The sequence below is a fragment of the Zosterops lateralis genome (assembly GCF_965231275.1).
Source record: "Zosterops lateralis genome assembly, chromosome: 1".
NCBI lineage: Eukaryota > Metazoa > Chordata > Aves > Passeriformes > Zosteropidae > Zosterops > Zosterops lateralis.
Window position 1 is genome coordinate 81,842,013 of NC_139762.1, and position 20,777 is coordinate 81,862,789.

The 20,777-nt window shown below is 41.6% G+C and overlaps 1 protein-coding gene across 2 annotated transcripts in view; it reads right to left on the reverse strand.

Moving 5' to 3' along the window:
• Positions 1-20,175, reverse strand: part of ADCY2 (adenylate cyclase 2) — a 207,789-nt gene extending 187,614 nt beyond the window's left edge. The window contains exon 1 of one of the 2 annotated variants that reach the window (XM_083874798.1): positions 20,101-20,175. In XM_083874798.1, coding sequence (XP_083730924.1) covers positions 20,101-20,160 — 60 coding nt within the window. In that variant the 5' untranslated portion in view covers positions 20,161-20,175. Of the gene's footprint in view, positions 1-19,121; positions 19,368-20,100 lie in introns of those variants that run through there. The other variant, XM_083874797.1, reaches the window with a different exon arrangement.
• Positions 20,176-20,777: the final 602 nt, after the last annotated feature.

A 20,777-nucleotide genomic window follows, 5' to 3' on the forward strand; every position in this document is an offset into this window, starting at 1 on the left:
GAGGTACAGAGGTGTGCCTCTGACACACTCCTGAGAGCTGTGCTGCTTACTGGGGGCTCATAGCAGGGATGTCATCAAGAGACTCCCGAGCTCACAGAACCCACTATTGCCCACTGCTGTAGTTTCACAAGAGCACCAGTGACACAGCCAGGAATAGTCTGAGCAATACCAAGATAGATTGCAGAGGGTGATGGCAAGGCACTTTGGAATGTAAGCAGTTTTTTCACCAATCCTCACAAAATTAAAGTTCTCAGAGGAACAGAACCTCAATCTATTCCACTCCAAGTTTGATGCCCATACCAGAAAGAGATGCTCTGAGTCTCAGAGGACTGCAAGTCGGCAGGAAAAGGAATTCCAGACACTCTAGTCAGTATCTTGGCTTTAGGGGCATGGGCAGTCGTTACCTCACGCCTTTAGAGGGGCAACACGTTGCGACATGGTGTGGACCTTCACAGAGGACAGCATGCTTGGTGAAACATGGAATGCTCTTTTATTATCTGACTCCAAAGGCTTATATACATTTTGTACAGAGGGCCAAGATTGGCCCAAAGAGGCTACAACCTCCTGTGTCCATTGGTCAATATGACCATCAGTCAAGTTCTCTCTCAGAGAACAAGAATGCAAAACATACAGATAATTTCTAAGAATACAATACTGTTTACATGAAGCAGCGTGAGAAGCTGCTGCAAAGACTCAAACACTTGAAAGCAAGAAATGCAGGGACGACAGGCAGTAAACAAGAGATGTGCACCTAGGATCATATCACACAGATATGGTGGGACGGCTCCTGTGACAGAAGGGCTGGAATGGAAGGATATTGCCTCTTCAGGAAGGAGAGGAGAGGGGACACAAGGAGGGTGTGATTCCCTCTGTGTCAATGAGCAGTAAGAATGCATGGAGCATCCCCTGCCAGGTGATGGATGAGGAGCTGAGGGCTTACAGGCTGGCTTAAAAGGAGAGCAGAGATAGGCAACATTACAGCAGGGGTCTGCTACCGGTCATCCAGCTAGGAAAATTGAGAAGATGAGGCCCTCTATAGACAGACAGGAACAGCCTCGTGTTCACAAGTCATGGTCCTCATGAGAAACTTCAGCCACCCCAATATCTGTTGAAGGGGCAACACAGCAGGGCGCGAGCAATCCAGGCAGTCCCTGGAATGCACTGATGATCATTCCCTTTTCCAAGTACAGGAGATACAGGACAGGTTGGGTGGGGCTTTGAGCAGCCTTTTTTGGTGGAAGGTTGCCTGCCCATGGCAGGAGGGTTGGCACTAGGTGGTCTGTAAGGTCCCTTCCAACCCAAAGCACTCTATGATTTAATATTATTTGAAGCAGATTGAGAAAACTGTAAATCGCCCTGAACAATGAAGCTGTCAAAATGCCTCACAAATCAACTATGTCCATAGCTCTATAAAAGCCTTTTTGACAGTGATAGTGGAAAGGTACTACACGTTTTGATTCTGCTTAAAGTACTTATCTGGAAGTACAGACTCTAGATTACATATATACGTTTTCTCCTAGCAACTGCTTACTTTGAAACGTACAAACAATGCCCAGAGCAAGGACTAGAATATAACGTGAAGCAAGATTCAGAATTTTCAATATTTAAATTTATATACAGAACTTACTTTGGAAGCTACTACACTAACATCCAGTATAAATCATCTAATGATGAGTGCATTAAAAAAAAATAAATATTTGATTTTCTATTGCTGTACATGCTCAAAAGTATGCCTGGTTGAAATACAACAGCACTATATCAAAGTACAGTCACAGGATCTTTAGTCATTCCCCAGCTGTTATGAATTCTAACAGCCTCATTTGCAGCAACAAGGATTCCCAAAAGCAGGCCTCAAATGCTACTGCTTCAACAGTAACCACAGACTTCATGCAGAAAAGCCTCAGACTCATTTTTCATGGTGAAATCTTCAAGAGAATCCAAAAGTACTTATTTGATGATTTGTGAGACATCTAAGCACAAAGAAACATTTATTTTCCCTTACTTGTAGTTCCTTCCTTAGTGCCCTGTTAAATCTTGTTTATTGATAGGTTTTCAACTTACACGTAACATTTTACTTACAAGTATCTTAATGTGACTTTTTTCCTTTCTTATGTAAAAAAGATTTGCTTCAATTAAATCAAAACTAAAAATTTACAAATAAATTTGTAAATTTTCAAACATTTACAAATGCCATCGGCAGGGTTTTTTTTGTTTTACTTGGCTTTTTTTCCCCTGATCTGGCAAGTTTTACAATTTGATATCTGGAGACACTTGTTGTAAAAATCTGGCCCCCTTCACTGTTCCCATTTCTTCATTTTCCTTGCAGTCCAGCCTGTATGTGCACCATGACACACAGCTGCTCTCAGCTCCAGCCCAGGAGCAGCCACCTCCCTGGCAGGCTCAAACCAAGGGAGCACCACAATATAGTCTGCTCTGCCTGGAAAAAGTCAGCTCTTTCAACTCTTCTTACTTTTAATTCTCTTTTAAATTTATGAATTTACGCAACTGTCACTGCAACACTGGCCATCACGGTATAAGCAAAAGCAGTGTCAGGAAATTTTAAGTGGTGATACTAACCCTGAAATGCAAACACTAAGCTTCCAAATATCAAACACACACACAAAGGCTTTCAAGCACTTGGGTAGTCACACTGAAAACAAAATTATGGCCTTAAATTTAGGCAGAGGAGTAAGTGTCTGCAAGAGTACAGAGCTGCACAGAGTAAGATATGTGTCATCTTGTACAGTAAGGGTAAAAATATAAAACCTACCTACTAGTAGGAAGAACAACTGATTTATATATCTGAATGCTGTGATTTTTGATCAACCCCATCTCTGAAACTTGCTCCAGTTAATTGATTTAATAAGTGGCACAACCAATGTCAGCTCAGTTAACACCAAAACCATTTAACCTCAGCTTTTGACTTCTGCACTTCCAGGTGGGATTGCCAAACTCTTGTTGCAAGAGACAGGTGCCACAGGCAACAGGACAACATCAACTTCCTTGCACCATCTGTCCCACAGCCTAAGTCACAGCACCAAAAGAAACCAAAAACTCCTGGAGTAAGCCAACACTGTGGAAAACCACATATTTAAATGATGGGAAATTGGCATTTCAGTAATAAGGATCATGCTACAAACATACTAGCAAGAAAATCCAGATGCACTTCAACTGCATGCTTCTCTACATCAGTAAAAAAGTAATAAAACTAATTTACTTTCTGGGAGGATTTGGCTTCATAACAGATCAACAATATTTAGATGTCTGTTTAGAGCACATGTAAGCTCATGCAGCTACCCATATTTATATGTATTCTATAATTAGATCAATCCATCAAAATGTTCCAAATTAACAGCTACTCAATTTCCTTTTTTTATGTGTACCCTGATATCAACACTTAGCTGAACTATTTTGATTACTAAATCTAAAATTTTATTTTTGCTTTCTCTCCTTCTGCAGTTGCCTACTACACACTTTCACATTTTGATTGAAATGTATGCAAAGAAAAAAAAAAAATAGACCACATGGTATCATCTTCTGAGCACAGGTGACCTCCCTGAGCTGACACAGGACAAATCCTTCTGCTGTCACAAGCTGCTTTCAACACACCATACTCTGTACAAATTCTGAAGTAAAATTGAAATTTAAAGACAGAATAGTGTACACATTAGGCAATTTATAAAATATATGAGAAAATAAAACTTTATTATAATTTGTATCTTTTACAGAAAGCCTTAATGTGTACAGGAGGATTTTCACAATCCTGCCCTTAAAATACATGCTAATGGCAGCTCAAGAAAAGCAGGTCTGGTAAGGCAGAGGTTTATTTTGGAAACTACTTCGAACAATATTTCCCTATTACTTCAGAGGAAGTAAATCTTTATAGAATTGTAACTTTAAGAGCAGGACATTTAGAACTTGCAGCTTCCTGATCAATATTTGCAACTATCAGTGTGTTTAGCAAGTTGGGTGTTGCAAAATCCTGAAGGCTAGTTGTTCTGTTACCTAAACCACTTTTCCAAAGAGGTGGGGAGGAGAAGAAAAAACACAAACCCAAACCCTTTTTTTTTTTTCTTCCCACTAGTTTCAGAAATTAAAATACACCAGAGGTAATGAATTAAAATATCAGCATGACACTTTTGAACATAATGGCTAAGCCTGCAATAGATGGATCTTACCTGACAGCTGTGTCTCCCTGAGTGTTTTCTATCTTGCTGTCTTTTAATTACTGAAGAAATTAAAAAGTCTACTGTTAGAAATTTTTCCAACCCCCACAAATTCTACCAAAGTGTGATAATCTTGTTATCACCAGTAAAATCTGAAGAGTCACTTTCAATCATCTTTCTAAAACCCACAATCTTCTCTCAATCTACATCCTGTTCTTTCCTAGATAATGTCATGCCCTCAGTTTAATTTTAAACAGCAAAGCTGCTGTAAAGCACTTCATTGTTATATATAAAAACATAGTCAGATGAAATAATCCATAAAAATGAACAAATAAGCAGTTAAAATGCCAGTTTTAACATAAAATCTTTTAACATGGTCCCTCATTTTTTGACACTATTTTATTCCTTTTGTTTAATGGAATTCAACAATGGTCTATATACAGAGGACTTCTGCTGGGATGTGAAATATCACATGCTTTGAATTAACTCAAACCATTTACTAAATTAAAACTCCTATTAAAATCCCTTTTTGCTGAGATCAATGAAACATGTTCTAAATGCAAATATAAAACCAAGTGATTAAAATTTGTCAGACATTGATTTACTTTTTTTATTTCATACATCTATTCAATTTTCAGTATCTTCAATTTCATGCAGCTATTTTCAAAAATGTTGAGTGTTAGAAGAAATGTTACAGGGCTCAAGGATTACTAGTTTGCTGACCTCTCAATCAAACATCTTCCTTTAACAGTACTGACTGAAAGAATCTGTTGAGTCGTCTCTGCAGCAAAAGCTGCCCACTTTTCCAGTAAAATCTTTTCCAGGACTTGAGACGATGATTTTCAGAAGACATAATCACCCTTCCCTTTGTAAAACTGGACAGCATTTAAATTCTCTAATATCTCAATAAATATTTCTCTACAAAATCCACAAGTAGCCTTCTGGCTACTCTCCTATGGTTTTATATTTTGGTGAATTTGCTTATGGCTGATGGCACTGTGTGCCATCTGTTAGACAGCTGGAAAAATCTCCATTTTATTAAGAGGTGCTGTGCCCTGCTCCTGGCCAAGTAGCTGTACAATTTCATCTAGAATTTCATCATTTAGGACAACAACTGAAAAGTTCTTGCCAGCAGTCTCAGGATTCTTTTCCACCAATTCCATTAGTATTAGTCCATCTCCAGTTCAGAAATCGTGCAGTGTCTTTAAGGTCAGATGCTCTTTCCAACACCACATGATGTTTTCTGGATCCACAATGCAGAAAGACTCCTCTGCCTTTTGTGCCCACCATTTATCTTTCGTAACATAAAACTTTGCTTGTTATTCTTGCTTAGCTGCATGGTTAGAAGCTTTCTTATGTGCCTTTTTTTTGGGTTTTTTTTTTTAATTTTTTTTTTTTATTTTTTTTAAATCTCCCATTTAGTTTTGTGCAGTGTATTCAAGGACACTACCATAAAAATAACTAACCTGTATCTTTTAATCAAACTGTCCTGAAGTTTGTGTCACTGAAGCTTTCCATTTTCACTCAGGCCCTATGTAACTGCATGCCTGAATTATTTTTTTTCTCTTTGATTCAGCATTCCCTGTCTAGCTTAGCAGATCAATGATAACAGCATCAGGCCCAAATCCAGTTGTTTCATGATGTCTATTCTCTTGAGAAATTCAGTTCTGTCTATTAATGAGTCTGATGCACAGTCTGCACTTGCTGTTAGTGCACAGAGATCTGAATCCACACTGGATGTATGTCAGTCCAGCCCTTTGCACATCCCATTTGCACATCCCATGTGGCATTACAGCTGTCCAGCTGCTGTGTGATGTTGTATGTAACTTTGAGCAGCAGTTCTGCATCCATGGCCACACTCTACAACATTTTGTATTTGTTAGTACATGGGAACATAAGTAGAGCAGCAAAATTTCATCCAAACACTTCAGATGACATCCTGGCCACCTGAAGCATTTCCCCAGGCTCAAAAGCCATGAACCATGTGTGCTGTAATGTGTTTCCCATATCAGAAGTGTGCAGTTTTGCACCAGTGCAGCACTTCTGCTGCAATCCAAACAAGAACTGTTCTTTGGCATTACAGGCAATGTCCTTGTGAGCACACAGGACCAACAGTGACAATACAATGACCAACCCTGCAGGTCTTGTCAACACCCATCTGACCATACATATGTCTGACTACCAAGCCAAGCACTTTTGGCCAGTGAGGTTTTTTTAGTAAGTCTAGTTACATATAGATATTATTTATCTTCTCAATTAGTCAGTAGAAAATTATTACATCCAGATTTTTCCAACTTTGCCTGATAGCTATAAGTGAACCTCCCCTGTTTCAGTGCTGTAGTAATGATTATCAGGAACACAAAACCTTGACACACCAGAGATCAAAGACTTCTCTGTTTAATGCAAAAAACATCAGACTCACAGAGGGTTTGGAAAGGCTCTTTGGAGGTGCCAGGGCTGCTGCGCAAAGTAACAGTAACATACGAATTTGGAAGAAAACTTCTGGAGGCAAAATATTTGTTGCTAGTGAAGAAAGCAGAGAACTATTGTAGCATTCCCAGAAATGCTCCCAAAAAAACCAAATGGTTGGCAAGCAAAACTTAAATAAGTAGCTAAGAAAATGTGTTCAAAAGGGAAATCAAAGAAACCAGGATATTTGGGGAATAGGGATTTTGTCTCTAGAAGGCAGCTGAGCTTAAAAAAGGTAAGAATAAGTTTGATAGCATTTCCAACATCATAGGAAAACATTCAAATTGAATGTTATAGATTGATTGTTATAGAAACAGAGTGCATGGTTTAAAAGAAGCAGTATTGTCAAGGAGATCAGTGAGTCTCAACTAAATGAAAGGACAGAAGTTGATTAAACTCAGCTAAGAAGGTTTTAGCAAAAGAAAGGCAGAACAGACTCTTTTTAAAATCTGGCAGGGAAATAAGACACCATATGAAAGGACACATTCTTCTCTACAAGGCTAGGAAGCTAGATGGAAGAACTAAAATGCCCACTGTTGAAGCATTATTTACACAACAGTCTTACTGAAAACTTGGTGTAAAAAAGACCATCAGCAGAAAAATGAAAAAGGAGAAAAAGACTGAAAGCCATACTCTTCTCCAGAGACTGAAGAAAGTCTTGTATTAACAGTCTAAGAGAATTAACAAATAGTATAAAGTGGCTATGAGGAAAAAAAAAAAAGACTGAACAGCAAAGCCTCATAAAAATAAATTACTTAGAGAACTGGTTATCATGCAGATATAAGGAAGGCTGTCAAAGAAGAAAACACAGCAGGTCAAGGGATACTTCAGTGACTCCCACATGGACTTGTTAAGCAACACAACAGCAGATGGAAGCTGAGACCACAGTCTGTGTCTCATGCATTGCTGAAAAACAAAACAAGTACGCAGACAAAAAAACCCACCCATACAAAGAAAGAGAAAACAATCTTGAGATCAGTCTGATCTCAAGAAATGGAAATAACCTGGTCCCCAAAATATTGCTATTGAGGAGCTTCTTTATAACAATGACAAATCATGTTAAACAAACAAATGAAAACGAAAATCTAAACACTGAAATTGAAAGGGGGTGCTATAAGCTTACAGATTAAAATCCTTGCAGGTAGCCTGAAGATACTATAAAACTCAGAGGCACAGGGCAAAAGCTAATCAATTCCCCTAAGCAACTTGACAAAGACCAAAATACAACCACAGAATGCCTCAATATCTAAGTAATGAAGCTCCTAAAAATTATCTTCCATAGAGGGAAAAAATAAAAATCCGAAAGAAGATAATAAAAAGGATTTAATATAAAGACTCAATTAATATAAAGAGTCAATAATGCAGGTCAAGAAAAGAACTTAAGAAATTATTTTTAAGAGTATATAAATAAGTAGAAAATCCTTTCTGAGGAATTGGCAGCCTTCTAAAGGACTTCCAAACAGATGATGCAGGTATTAAAAAGAATTACTAGAGAAGAACAGACTGTAGCAGAAAGGGTTTGGGCTGCTTGGTTTTGTGGTTTGTTTTTTTTTTTTAAATCTGTTTTCAGTGTGGGATAATTCTCACTCCAAAATAATCTATGCATGGGGAATAAATCAGAAAGTCTGTCTCAAACTGGAGCATAAGTATAAGGCATTGCAGACAAAAGCAGAAAAATGAAATGTAAAAAAAAAAAAAAAAAAAAAAAAAAAAAAAAGAAAAAAAAATCACCACAAGCAGTCAGGATTCACCAGAAACGGCCAATAAGACTTAAAGAAGAAAGAGCTAAAACTGTAGCAGCATGTAACCTGCACCCAAAAGTTCCACAGTATCCAAAGACAGGCATGTGATGTAATGCCAGTCTCTCCTGGGATCCCCCTCAGAGACTTAGGGAAGTACCAGCACCTCTGGCATCTACCCTAGGAAAAATTGTTAAAAACAAAGGTACCAAAGCCCTCAGGAATCCTAGTATATATGTTCAAAATATGCATAAACAGTTTGAAAAGGGCTGAACAGCAATCCAGCAAAGATGAGGGTCAGCTATAAGAGTCACTTATAGCTGGAGCAAGAAAATGGCAGATGGATTTCAGCAGAGATGTGTGTGCAGAGATGCACTTCGGACAGAGCAATCCTAACTTCATACACTAGACAACAAGCTCTTGGCTGGCTACTAACACTTAGATATAGTTGGTGCTTACCATAGCTAGACCCATGAAAACATCACTTAGGTGCTCACCAGCAGTCAAAAAACAATCCAAAATGCAGAACATAGGAAAACAGAATAAAGAAGAGAGAACATCACAATGCCTCCACCTCAATGCATGATGAACACCATAATTCTGGTTCAATCACCACTTCCAAATGATTGCATAGGAGGAAAATATAGTTTTCAAGAATAGTCAAAGCTGCAACAGAGTAGCGAGATTCTGAAGGAGCAACACTCGGTTTTAAGGTTTCCCTTCTCTGCATGGAGTGAGCACAACTGTCCTTTAATCCAGCTCTTTTGATGTTTAAAGGTAGTGTCCATTTGAGGCCAAGAGGAACAACTCCACTGGAGCTATCTGTAGGCAAAGGTGTAGCCAGAACCCCATGAGCTTGTGACCATTCTTACTGTATCATATACCATGGAATAGAGAATAGACACCTATTCCTGTCAAAAACATAATTAGTAGAACCAGGATGTGTGGGCCTGTATATTTTATATTCAAAAATATGCCCTGTGCAAACACCATGTACTCAACTTGAACAGTGAGTGGGTTTTTTGTACATCCTCATTTGCCATATCAGCAGTTTTCTCTCTCTTGGTTTTATTTTCCATCGATTTGTGTCCTCTCCTCTTGTTAGCCACATGTCAGATAAAATCTGTCAGTGCATACAACTATGTATTTAATAAGCTAGGGTTCAGAGGGCCCAGGAACAGGATCAGAGAATATGAACAGGACTGCCATGCCTTTCGGTCATCCAGCAGCGCCTCAACCTTCTCTTAGGCTGGCAATTACCAAAAGCTTTTCTTTAAAACATGTAACAGCATAAAAAACCAGGATGGTCAAACCCAATTACTAGTGGCTACAACACTCAGCTGGGTGCACTTCTAAAATTGTCCCACTCTATGGCAGTAGCTGGCAGCCACTGAAGATAAACCATGTCCCAGAGAGCAAGGACAGTTAATTACATTCTGCTCCCTGAAGTGTCCCCCTTCAGAAGAGAGGGGATACAACATGCAGAAAAGTGAGTAAAAATCTGTCGTTTGATGATACTAATTATTTCAGGCTCCAGAGGTAATTAGAACCTACTCACATCATTTATTAATTTTTAATATACATATAGTGATCAAAATACCTTTCTTGATACTTTATTCTACATGCACTGGTTCTGACTTCTTCTCAGAAAAAGGTGGGTTAATAACTCAGTTTAGCTTGGTTTTCAAATATTCTCAAAATCCTTCCTCATATTATGGAAACACTCTTAAAGAAAGTCTCCAATAAATGCAACTACTATTTATACAAATCACAATACGTGGAAGATAAACTGAGTATAACACTTAGGAAGAATGTATATTTCATAGTTAAATATGTTCAAAACATGTCATTGAAAAAGCTCCATCAGCTAAGCATTATGGATAATACAATACTTCACAAGACTCAAAGACATGTTTTTCAGATTATCTGCATTTTAACATGGGCTGAAAGTAAAATTATGACCTTTCTTGTACCTGTATAGGTTCGTGGAAGTCTGAAATAGTCATTTAGATTTCTTGAAGTCAGAAATACTCATTTGACTGTGAGTTATTTAATACTGACAGCTAAATATTTTGGCTGTCACTTTTAAATCGAAGTTAAAAGGTGGCTTTCTCTCACCACTTTCCGCTTTCTCTCACCACTTTCCATAATAACTTGAGAATCTGGCTGTAATCAAGAAAAAACGTCAAGACGCAACACACTTAAAAATAAAAATGACAAAATTTGAACCAGGGAGGACATGAGCTTCTGCACGTAAGGAAACTCCTCACTTTAAGGGTCTATTTAATGAAGAAAAAGGTACACTTAAGGTTCTCTCTCTAATGGATCCTTTAAAAATACATTTTGCAAGAATGTTCATAAGATTTAACAAATTGGCATAATAGAGTAGCATGAAAAATGGATTTAATATTGAAAGGCACTACTGTCATTTTGTAATTACTTTTCAAGTGTTTCCCAAGGTTGTGGAATTACACACTAAACACCATAATTACTATCGCAACAATGTTTTTAAAGTTTACTCCCCTAAGGATACTTTCCATGATCTCTCATGTCTCTCAGTTCAACTGACTTCAAACCCAAGAGATTTCTTATTTCGTTTTTTACTCCATGATCAGGACCACATTCTGCAGTGGCCATTATTTTTATTATGATAAAATTTCAAACATGTAAGTTAACAAGAGAATCCACCCACCTGCAAAGGTATATGAAGCAACTGAAGTGGCTCATGAGGAGCAGCTGAGGGAACTAGGGTTGTCTAGCCTGGAGAAAAATCTGTTCAGTGGGGACCTTAACACTTTCTACAATTACCAGAAAGGCATAGCAAGGTGGGTCTTGGTCTCTTTCACCCAATAACAAACAACAGGAAAAGGGAAAATGGCCTCAAATTGCACCAGGGGAGGTTTAGATTGCATATTAAGAAAAATCTCTTCACCAAAAGGGTGAACAGGCTATCCAGGGAAGTGCTGAAGTCACCATTCTTGTAGGTATAAAACACATGTAGATGTGTCACTTAGGGACACAACTTAATGGCAGATCTGGCAGTACTGGATTAATGACTGGATTTGATGACCTTAAGGGTCCTTTCCAACCTAAACAATTCTATAGGAACAGAAGCACTAGCAAGCACATGCTGATCCAAGTTCGAAGAGCATCTGTTTTCCTAACACTTCTCACAGAGGAAATAACGTGCCCAAGTCCTCAGCCTGGAATCAGTCTTGCTAGAAAATGAGCTGGGGGGAATCTAGTCTTCCTAGATTTTTCTGCCAGACTGACCAAAGTACTAGCAAATTGAAGAAAGGGATAGGGACATTTTACCTGGAATCAAAGGACAACAATCCCATTGATCTAGTTAGTTATCAGATCCACTATGCCATCCATAGCATTTAGGGTCTTTAAAAGGTCCCACAGCACACAGTTCAGCTATGAGGAGGAAGGTGGAAAAAAGTAAGTTCTAACTACTTTTGCAAACCTTACTGAGCAGCTCTGAGAAGCTGTTTGGGAAAGAGGTGGGCCAGAGCACCTCTCATTCCAGCTACTCTCTGGTGTATGTAACCAGAAGCCATTGCTCCTGCACTCTGGAGCACACCTTCCAGGTAAGAAAACCTTCAAAACTAGAACCATGGATCATGAAAAAAGAGAATGCTCAGACTAACACATCATCATCTGTGGTCATTTTCTCTGCCTCTCCCAGGCACAAGCCTGGAACAGGATCACACCAAAAATAGCAGAGGATTTTTATACCATATATGCACCACTAAGAACAAGAGTTCTGTTTAGAGAAGAGATAAAGAAAATGTTTCTACACAGGTTGGTAAAACAGACAACTGGGAGGCTAAGTGTAGAAACAGCCTCACACTCCTCCGTACAGGTGGTGCAACAGTCCCTTCAATTTTCAGCATCACCTGAATAAGGTTCAGTGTCTGAAGGTTGCTTATTCAAGATATAAAAAGAAAAGATATGGAGAAGAAAATGCACGGAGCTGTTTTGGGGTTTAGGTTTTTTCATCAGGTTTGATGCTCAAAGGAAAAAAGAGTCAGGGAAAAAAAGCACAGAACTATGCCAATTTACTTGTTCTTGGATCCAGATCTCCCCAAAACAGAAGTTTAACCTGCTGGCATCTTCTCATCATCACAGTTCAATATGGCTTGAGCTGATTTAATTATTTTTGAAATATGCAGAAGCTACTATGGCAGCACATAATTATTTGGGATCACAACCCAGCTGTGACTGGGGAGGTGGGCACAGAAACAAACACTACGGGTGTTCAGCTGCACTTTGTTCCCATGATGCCAGCACACCCAGTTGCTCAAGAGATTTGCAGAACACATATATCTGTGTGAAGTGTCCATCAGTTTGGAGTTATGCATGGAGCAGCCTGGAAGACTCCAGTGACTACTACTGTTATAACAAGAACTTTTCCAAATCATAGTATAAATGCAGGGACTGTGATCTCTGGTTAAGGTCCTTAATCTAGAAGAGCTCTCGAAGGCTCAGAGAAACATATTCATCATTTTGTAGGAGTTTTAAGATCCCCACAAATGGGTTGGATATATCTGTCCACAACAAGGAACATGAAACCAATTTATAAAAATTTTAGTAAGATAAGCAGGCAGGCATTCACAGCTCCATGGTAGATCCACTATGAAGTTGCCAGTACAGGATTTGTAAATCCACATATCTGGCTTAAGGCTGATAAAGACAGCAGACAATCGGAGCCCAATCCATCATCTGTCTTATTCCCATTGCACATCAGTAAACAACAGCTCTAGTCAGAATGTTATTTATCATTTCTGTCAGCTGCAGTAATGATTAGCAGTTGTGGACCCACCATTTTGAGTCACAGTTTGTGGCATTAAGTAAGTTTTCTATTGCCAAGGTATTCATAAAACTTTAATTTATTAAGATTACAATTAAAGGCTAAGCATTTTTCAAGTACTGCCATACCCATAGTTTTATCCAATTCTTATTTGGAATTTAGGTTGTTCAATACCAAAGATGAAACAGAGGCATGGAAAGTGAAGTTGCCACCAGCACCTCATTAACTTGATGGCTCTGTTTCCAGCCTTGTTAGGGACTGGCAAATGAGACAAGCTCTTAGCAGCAATAAAAGTAACCACAGATGTACTGCGGGTGTCATTAGCGAATGAAAGAAGTAGCAGCCCAGACTGAGGACTGAAACCAGACAGAAAGCCAGGCAATTCCTGCTTCAGACAGGAAGATACAGCAACCTTTCCTGCCTGACTGAAGAGGTAATACTGCCTTAAAAACATCACCCTCAGAGAACACCAGAAGGAACATCTGGCAGGGACAGCAATATCCTAAGACTCTATCAAGTAGCCAGCAAGTATTGCTAGATGCTAAAGGCAAGAAAAAAGGAATTAGAGACATGGAATTTGCTCATGGAACATTTTAATAGGAGACTTGAAAGCAGAATTGTACAGTCAATTATAACTGGAATTGTGGGAAGAAAAGGCATTCTAAATACACTGATGTTTATTTTGAATTCCTTCTCATATTCTGCCATACTAGCAATAGTGTGGCAGAAATAGTTTAAGGAGAGGTAGGATGCCTCCTGAGCACAACCACCATAGCATCAAGCTTGCAAAAAAAACTCTGCTTGTCCTTCAATTAGTGGGGATCTTCTAACTTCGTTACCTTTGCTGTGAATTAGCTGTCTTCTTGGGGGAATGAATATATCAGAGTTTGAAAACACTATAACAGATGCTTTGGCTTACTTTCAGTCTGCAAGGATTCCAAGGAACGTTTTCAGACCTTGGGTATTCTTGGACTTTGGGAAAACAGTTGGCGCTCTTAAACTAAAAAAAGCTGTAAATTACACAGGGTTGATCTCAAAAGAGATTGAGAGTACAAATGGTCTTATACTATGGCTGTATTATTCCACGCAATTAGGTTATAACAGAGTATCTCAAGAACACAGGTACAAAAATCACATTGTCAGGGTGGTGACCTTTTGGTGTGGACAGATGAATTTTTTGGAGGCAGACTGATGAGATGAGAACATTACCAGAGGTACACATTAGATGCTTTTAGAGGATGATGAAACATGCTAAGCTACTTTTTCCACATGGACTTGGAAGACTTTTCCCCCTTCAATTCAGGATGAGATTCTGATTATGGAAATCTGGAAGGGCTTGGCCAATGTCCAGTTTTTACCAGAAACACTGAGAATTTATTTCAGGAATAACATCAGTTAGAGGGAAGGAGGATTTGCTGTCCTTCTGACCAAGGGCCCAAAGAAACGGCACACCTCAGCTCAAGCCCCAAGAGGCTTATAAGACTCTCCTCATCTTCTTGCACAGAAACAGTTCTCTGCCAACCAGATTGGCAGCTAGGAAGTTTTTACGTACTCCTTCAGAATGAGGCAGCTACTTCTTCCATGCAGGACCAGCTGACGGTAAATTCACTCAGTCTGATGCCAGAAAAGCAATTCCTGCAGAACGTACATCTGCCAGGCTGCAGGTACATCTACCTAGTTAATTGTACTCCCTCTTTAAGAACCACTGACTACTCCCCTTTTTGCTACAGAGGGTATTTGGATATGTCAATAAAATAGATGTGCAGCCAAATTTGGTTTCTTGAATGTATAAATAAAAAAAAAAAAGGTTCAGGAATCTAAACTGAGCCTACCAGCACAACCCTGAGCTCCTCAGCAACTTCAAAGAAGTGGTTGAGGAGGCAATTAATACCTCTGCTCCACAGGCAGTGCTTAGGTGGCTGACCCAGCACAATCTCAGACTGCTTTGGAAGAGGAAGGCAACACCACACCACGTTGCAGAAGCACTTTTTGCTCAACACATGCCCCAGCTCATCAAGGACACCCTCAAGAAACACGCAACGACACACCAGAGTCTGTGCACCAGCAACCTCATCTTAAGAGCTTTACAAGATCACACATGGCAGCAAGAATTCAGGAGTGAGATAAGGGCTGCAACTAATGCTGAGACCACACAGTAGGCTTACAGGTCCTGAGCAAGGGGAACAGGCCAGCCTAAAAGAAAACATGTGTACCTGGTAGCAGACTGGTGAACTGTAAGTTTTCAGAAAAGGAACAGAAAGATGATCTCAACAGGTTTAGGTCTTCTCCCACTCACAACACATATGCTGAAAGATTTTGATATCCCTGAAGCGTAGGTTCTTACTGAAGCCTGTATCTATGGACTAGGCACTCTTTAAGTCTAGAAAAATACATAGATAAAGGAAGGTGATAGCCTTCCAATAAGTAGCCTTCCTTGTACAGTTTGGGCATCACCCATCTTCAGAGTTTTTGTTTAATCATGTAATAAATTAATCATAACTTCAGATATTTTAGGTACACTCATATTTTACACTATGAATTTAAAAACGGCTTTTTTTTCCAATCTCCTGCAAATTGTGGTTATAAGAGATATGCCCCTGCCCTAGACAAAACTGTTCTAGATACCACTAAAAATGGCCATAATTTTTTTATTACTAAAAAGGGAGAGATGGGCAAATAATGAGTTTTCATATATATTGCATTGAAAGAACAACACAATAGTCAGAGAGAAAATGAAGCTGACCTCTGGCATTTTTAAGTCCTGAAAGGCTTTCACAGGTCTGGGAAAATAATTTACTCTCTATCGATTAAAGCAGAAGCTAAACATGGATGACTGATCTCATTTTGCCAGTTTGCAGTTCATGCCAGGTAGAGAAATACAGAGAATACTCTAACACAGGAAATTCAAACGTTGATACTATCACTACATTATTTAAAACTGCAAGTTGTGAATGGTCATCATTCAAGCTGACTCTACAAGTTTTATATCTAGTGTTTGAGGAGACAGAGTGCTTAATTCCAAAGGTCAAAATCACAATAGTTCTCTGAAACAAAAGCAAAATCTCCCAAGAAACCTCTCTCAGTAATAATAGCAATACATTGTCTGAAAGAAAAGTAATCAGATTTCCAGGCACACTTTGTAAGTAATCTTGTTTACTGTAATTTTGCAACAGCTTTCATAAATTTTTCATCTGAAATCAGGAAGACTAAAGCTTGTATTCTGACAGGTTGAAAGAGCCGAGTAAGTAAAATACACCCTGTGTGGCTGGCTGTGTCTGGGGACAGTTAAGGATACTTTGCCACATGAAAAAAACCACACATAAAAAAGGCAACTCAGACATCACAGTGATATATTTTAACAACTAAATAAAACATTAAAATAAAAGGAAAGCCTCCTCTCACTTCCATTGATTTCCAAGTTTTTTTAAGACAGCCTAGAACATAAAAATGGTTCATGCTTCATGAATATCCATCCTAACAATGTCCAACCCCATGTTCCATGTTCTACACTGTTCTATAAAGCACAAGCAAGAAATCCAAATTGAATGTTACAGTGAGTCATTTTTGAGTTTTGTCTCCACAACAGGCTTAAGTAATTTTCAGTGAAATCTAAACTGCTTTGTACAAAATCTAAAGGAAACAACTTTTAAGAAATATTTCCCCTAACTTCAGATGCATAGCACAGATCTGCATAGATCTACCCCACTTCATTTCCATTGGGCCTTCTTACAAAACTAAGTCTTCTGTCAAAACAATCACACATGTACAAGTTGTGCAAAATGAAAGATAAGGATATTAATATCAGCTTTTGTGTCTCAGATACTCCTAACTACATGTCCCTTTTATATCACAGGCACAAAAAAATGACTGAAATTCCACAGCTCTATAAAATGTGTCTCCCTTATTCAGATGCAGGAGAAACAGATCTAAACCTTAAGGAATATTTTAATCACAAATGCAACCAGAAACTAGACTATAATAAAGCGCTTTTAGGTGAAATTCTGGGCAGGGCTCCGTAGGATTTTGTCCAGCATCCTGTGGCTGGAAGTCCATATAGGCAAGCTTTCTCTCTGCCTGAAGTTACTTTTATCTGTCGACTGGAAACTTTGATGAACCCCACCTCTTTCTCCACTCACCCATCCAGTTGTTAGCTACAGGAAGATAAAGGCTCAGGAAAAGGGTTTTTAAAGCTTTTTTTTTCCTCTTCCGGTATGTCTGGAATTCCAAATGCAGACTGAGCTATAAAATGCACTCTTTCTGAAGAAGTAATGCCTGGCAAGATTCAGCCAGCTCACAGTCTTGTTTCCATAACTTTCAGCAGTCCTTCCATCTGTGTCCAGTTTTATGCCACGTTCATTACCATGAAGAATTCACCTCAAGAGATGAAATTACCAAAATAACCACATGCAACTTGTAAACAAGCTGTAAACTATAGCATGACTGAAAAGTACAAAATTTAGTGCTAAACACTGTCAAGCCCAAATTCTGCCACCTTGACTGTGGGCAAGTACAGTGTACATCTCCACAGGTAACTCAGCCCAAGAGACTTCCAATTCCACCTTCCAACAGTCCCTTCAGCCCTGATGGGCAAGCACCCACATTAACATACCAGAATGAGATAAGTGGTCAAACCTGTATTTGGCACACAGAGCTCCAAAATTTAAACCCTTGGACATTAAATAACTGAATTATGAAGCATCACCATTACTGGCCTCACTTTTACAACTGTTTTCTATTAAGTAGGAATGGTTGAACAAAAAACTTAAAATACAACTAATACAAACACCAAAAGGAAATAAACATCAATGGACTCAAAGTTTAGCTAATCCTGCAGGCAGTTCCTGCAGATTTAAGACAAAAGTTTGGTCAAGCAAGAAAGCAGGATTGTCTGTATAAGCAAACACCAGCCGCAGTGCCTCTAGGAGAATCCATTAGATTACACCGACCTGCTCATCCTTGCCTTTAGAGATAACTAGCTCTATTCAATAAACATTCAGCTTTCCAGAAGACCATAAAAAGATTGAAAAAAAAAATAATAAAAAAAAAAAAGGCGGAGGGGGGAGGGAGGAAGAGTCTGAGACCACTCAAATACCCATTTACTTCAGAAGTACACAGTAATGCCAATAGCCTGCCTCTGATCATTAACAGCAGGAAAACTCTGTAAAGGACCAAGAATTTTACTGCCCTCTGCAGCTTTTCCCTTGCAAGGGCAAAACGCCACCCATTTCAGGGGAGATAAACTGATACCGACTGTCACCTGCTGCTGTGACTCATTTTTCTTCCCCAAGCCTGGGAACCCCACACTGAGCCCGCAGAAAAGACATCCGACCAACCAAACTTCACCTTCCTCAAAAACGAAGGCTGTGCTGTCCCAAAAGCTCTCTTGAGAAAATGGGTCAAACGCTAGAAAATGATATCATGGGGCAGGGAGGGGGCCAGCACAGGGAGGCCCCTGCTTACTGGCACTAAAAATATTACTTCAGATACAGGTACCGACCGCGGTTTTGTGCGGCGATTCCAACCCTGCCACTACAAAGGCCACCGCGGCCAAGCCGCCAGTTGGAAGCGAGCGGAGCCAAGAAATTAAGTGAATTAAACTCGCTGCGCTTGTTGACTCAGTTTTTCGCTCCATCAGCCGCGCGGCCGCTGCTCCAGCGTCGCCTCCAAACATCGGGCGGCAAAGTTCGGGCGGGGGTTCCCCGGGCCCCGCCGCCACCTCGGCGCCTCCCGACACCAACTTTCCGCCGCAGGAGCTGCAGCACCGGCTCCCGGCCGCCCCGTCCCGTCCGGATCGGCTCGGCCGGGCTGGGCTGGGCTGGGCTGCGAGCGCCGGGCGCGGCGATGCCAGCGGGGCGGCGGGAGAGGGGATGCCGGGGATGCCGGGGATGCCCGGGCACGGCGCGGGTCCCGGACTGAGAGGGAGTCTCTTACCAGCCCGGAGGCGAAGAAGACGGCGAGCAGAGCGAGGCAGGCGCCCATGACGATGAGGAGCAGGAAGACGATGAGCGGGTGCTGCTGGCTCATGCAGTAGTAGGACTCGTAGAGCCAGTCCCGGGAGCGGGACTGTTCGCCGCCGGCCCCGCAGCCGCCGCCCGCCTGCTCTGCCCGCTCCAGCAGGTAGCGGCGTCTCCTCCTCATCATCATCGCCTCCTGCCACATCGGGCAGAGCCCGCGCGACTCCCTCAGAGCGGGCGCTGCCGCAGGAGGCGGCCGGGGAGTGGAGCGGGGCGCGCTCCCGCGCGGGCGGCGGGGAGGAGGAGCCGCGGCGGCGGCATAGGGATAGGGATAGGCACGGGCATGGGAATGGGCACGGGCACGGAGCGCCGGGATGCCGCGGCCGCCGCGCAGCCCGCCCGGGGCTCGCTGCGCCTGCGGAAGGCGCCCCCCCGCCCGCACATGCCCTGCCCGGCTCCCCCGGGGGCGGGGGCGGCGGCCGCGCTCCTCCTCGCCGGGGGGGGCAGCGCCCGCCCGCACACAGTGAGCGCCCCACGGCCGGAGGTGCCTTCGCGGGCCGCCCTGGCGGCAGCCCTGGCCTCCCGCCCCTCCGCACAAGCGCCGGGAGGTGCCCCCGCGGTCGGGCCACCTGCCCCGGCCTCCCCCTGCCCGGGCCGGAGCCCCCGCCGCCCGGAGGGGCGCGGTGCCGCCGCAGGTGCCGCCCCCGGCCCTGCCCGGAGCCCCCGGGACGCCGCCGCCTTCCCCGGGGCGTGTGGCAGCACCGCCCGGCGCCGGAGGGAGAGGTGTTTGGAGATTGCTCTGGGATGACTCCCACGGGCGGAGGGCTCCTGCAGGACTGTTCCGCTGGGTGCCTTTTCCGGAGGAGGAATCCCGGTTTTAGAAATCTTACCTCGATTTTTGTCGAAACGAGCATTCAACTTAGAAAGAAGCATAACATACATTTCCCCCAGCCTACCATGTTCCGAAGGATTTGGTTCATTCCTATCAAAGCAGGGACTGGGCAGATGTCGGACATCTAACCCAATAAAGTTATGTGTCTGTCATGTACAGCATTTCCAGGCAGTTCTGCATCCCCAGCCCATTGCCTCCCTGATTGTCCCTCCCCACAGGCTGACTCTGTCTCTGCCCCCTCTGATCTGCCCTCCAGCCTCTGCTGTTGCTTTGCCACATCCTTTAATTCATAGAGGCCGCCAAAACGTTCCCAGGAGAGGAAGAGACCGGAGCAACACAGATGCTATGTCCCAAGGGTGTCTCCTGGTGACTGGAGTAATGTTATAAGCAGGAGGGATTAGGAAGTACTCTGATACTACAAAAGGTGAAAAACTGGAGCCAACATAAGTGATCATAAATTGTCATAAATTAGAGACATAGAATAGAGGGCTGACTATTAATCAGGTGGAAGAGAAGGCAGGTAACTAGGATGATATAGACCAAAACTATATGGACTGTGAACTGATTTATATTTAATACCTAAATTCTGTGCCATTGATTTTTCTATCCAGAAAAAGAAGAGATGGGTCCTCCAGGAGTGTAACTATGCAGAGAAGCACATACAGCTCCAAAGCCCTGTCCATATATTTGCACCTCTTAGATTCCTCAGGTTTTTAAAAGGGATGAGACCTGAGCTTTCCT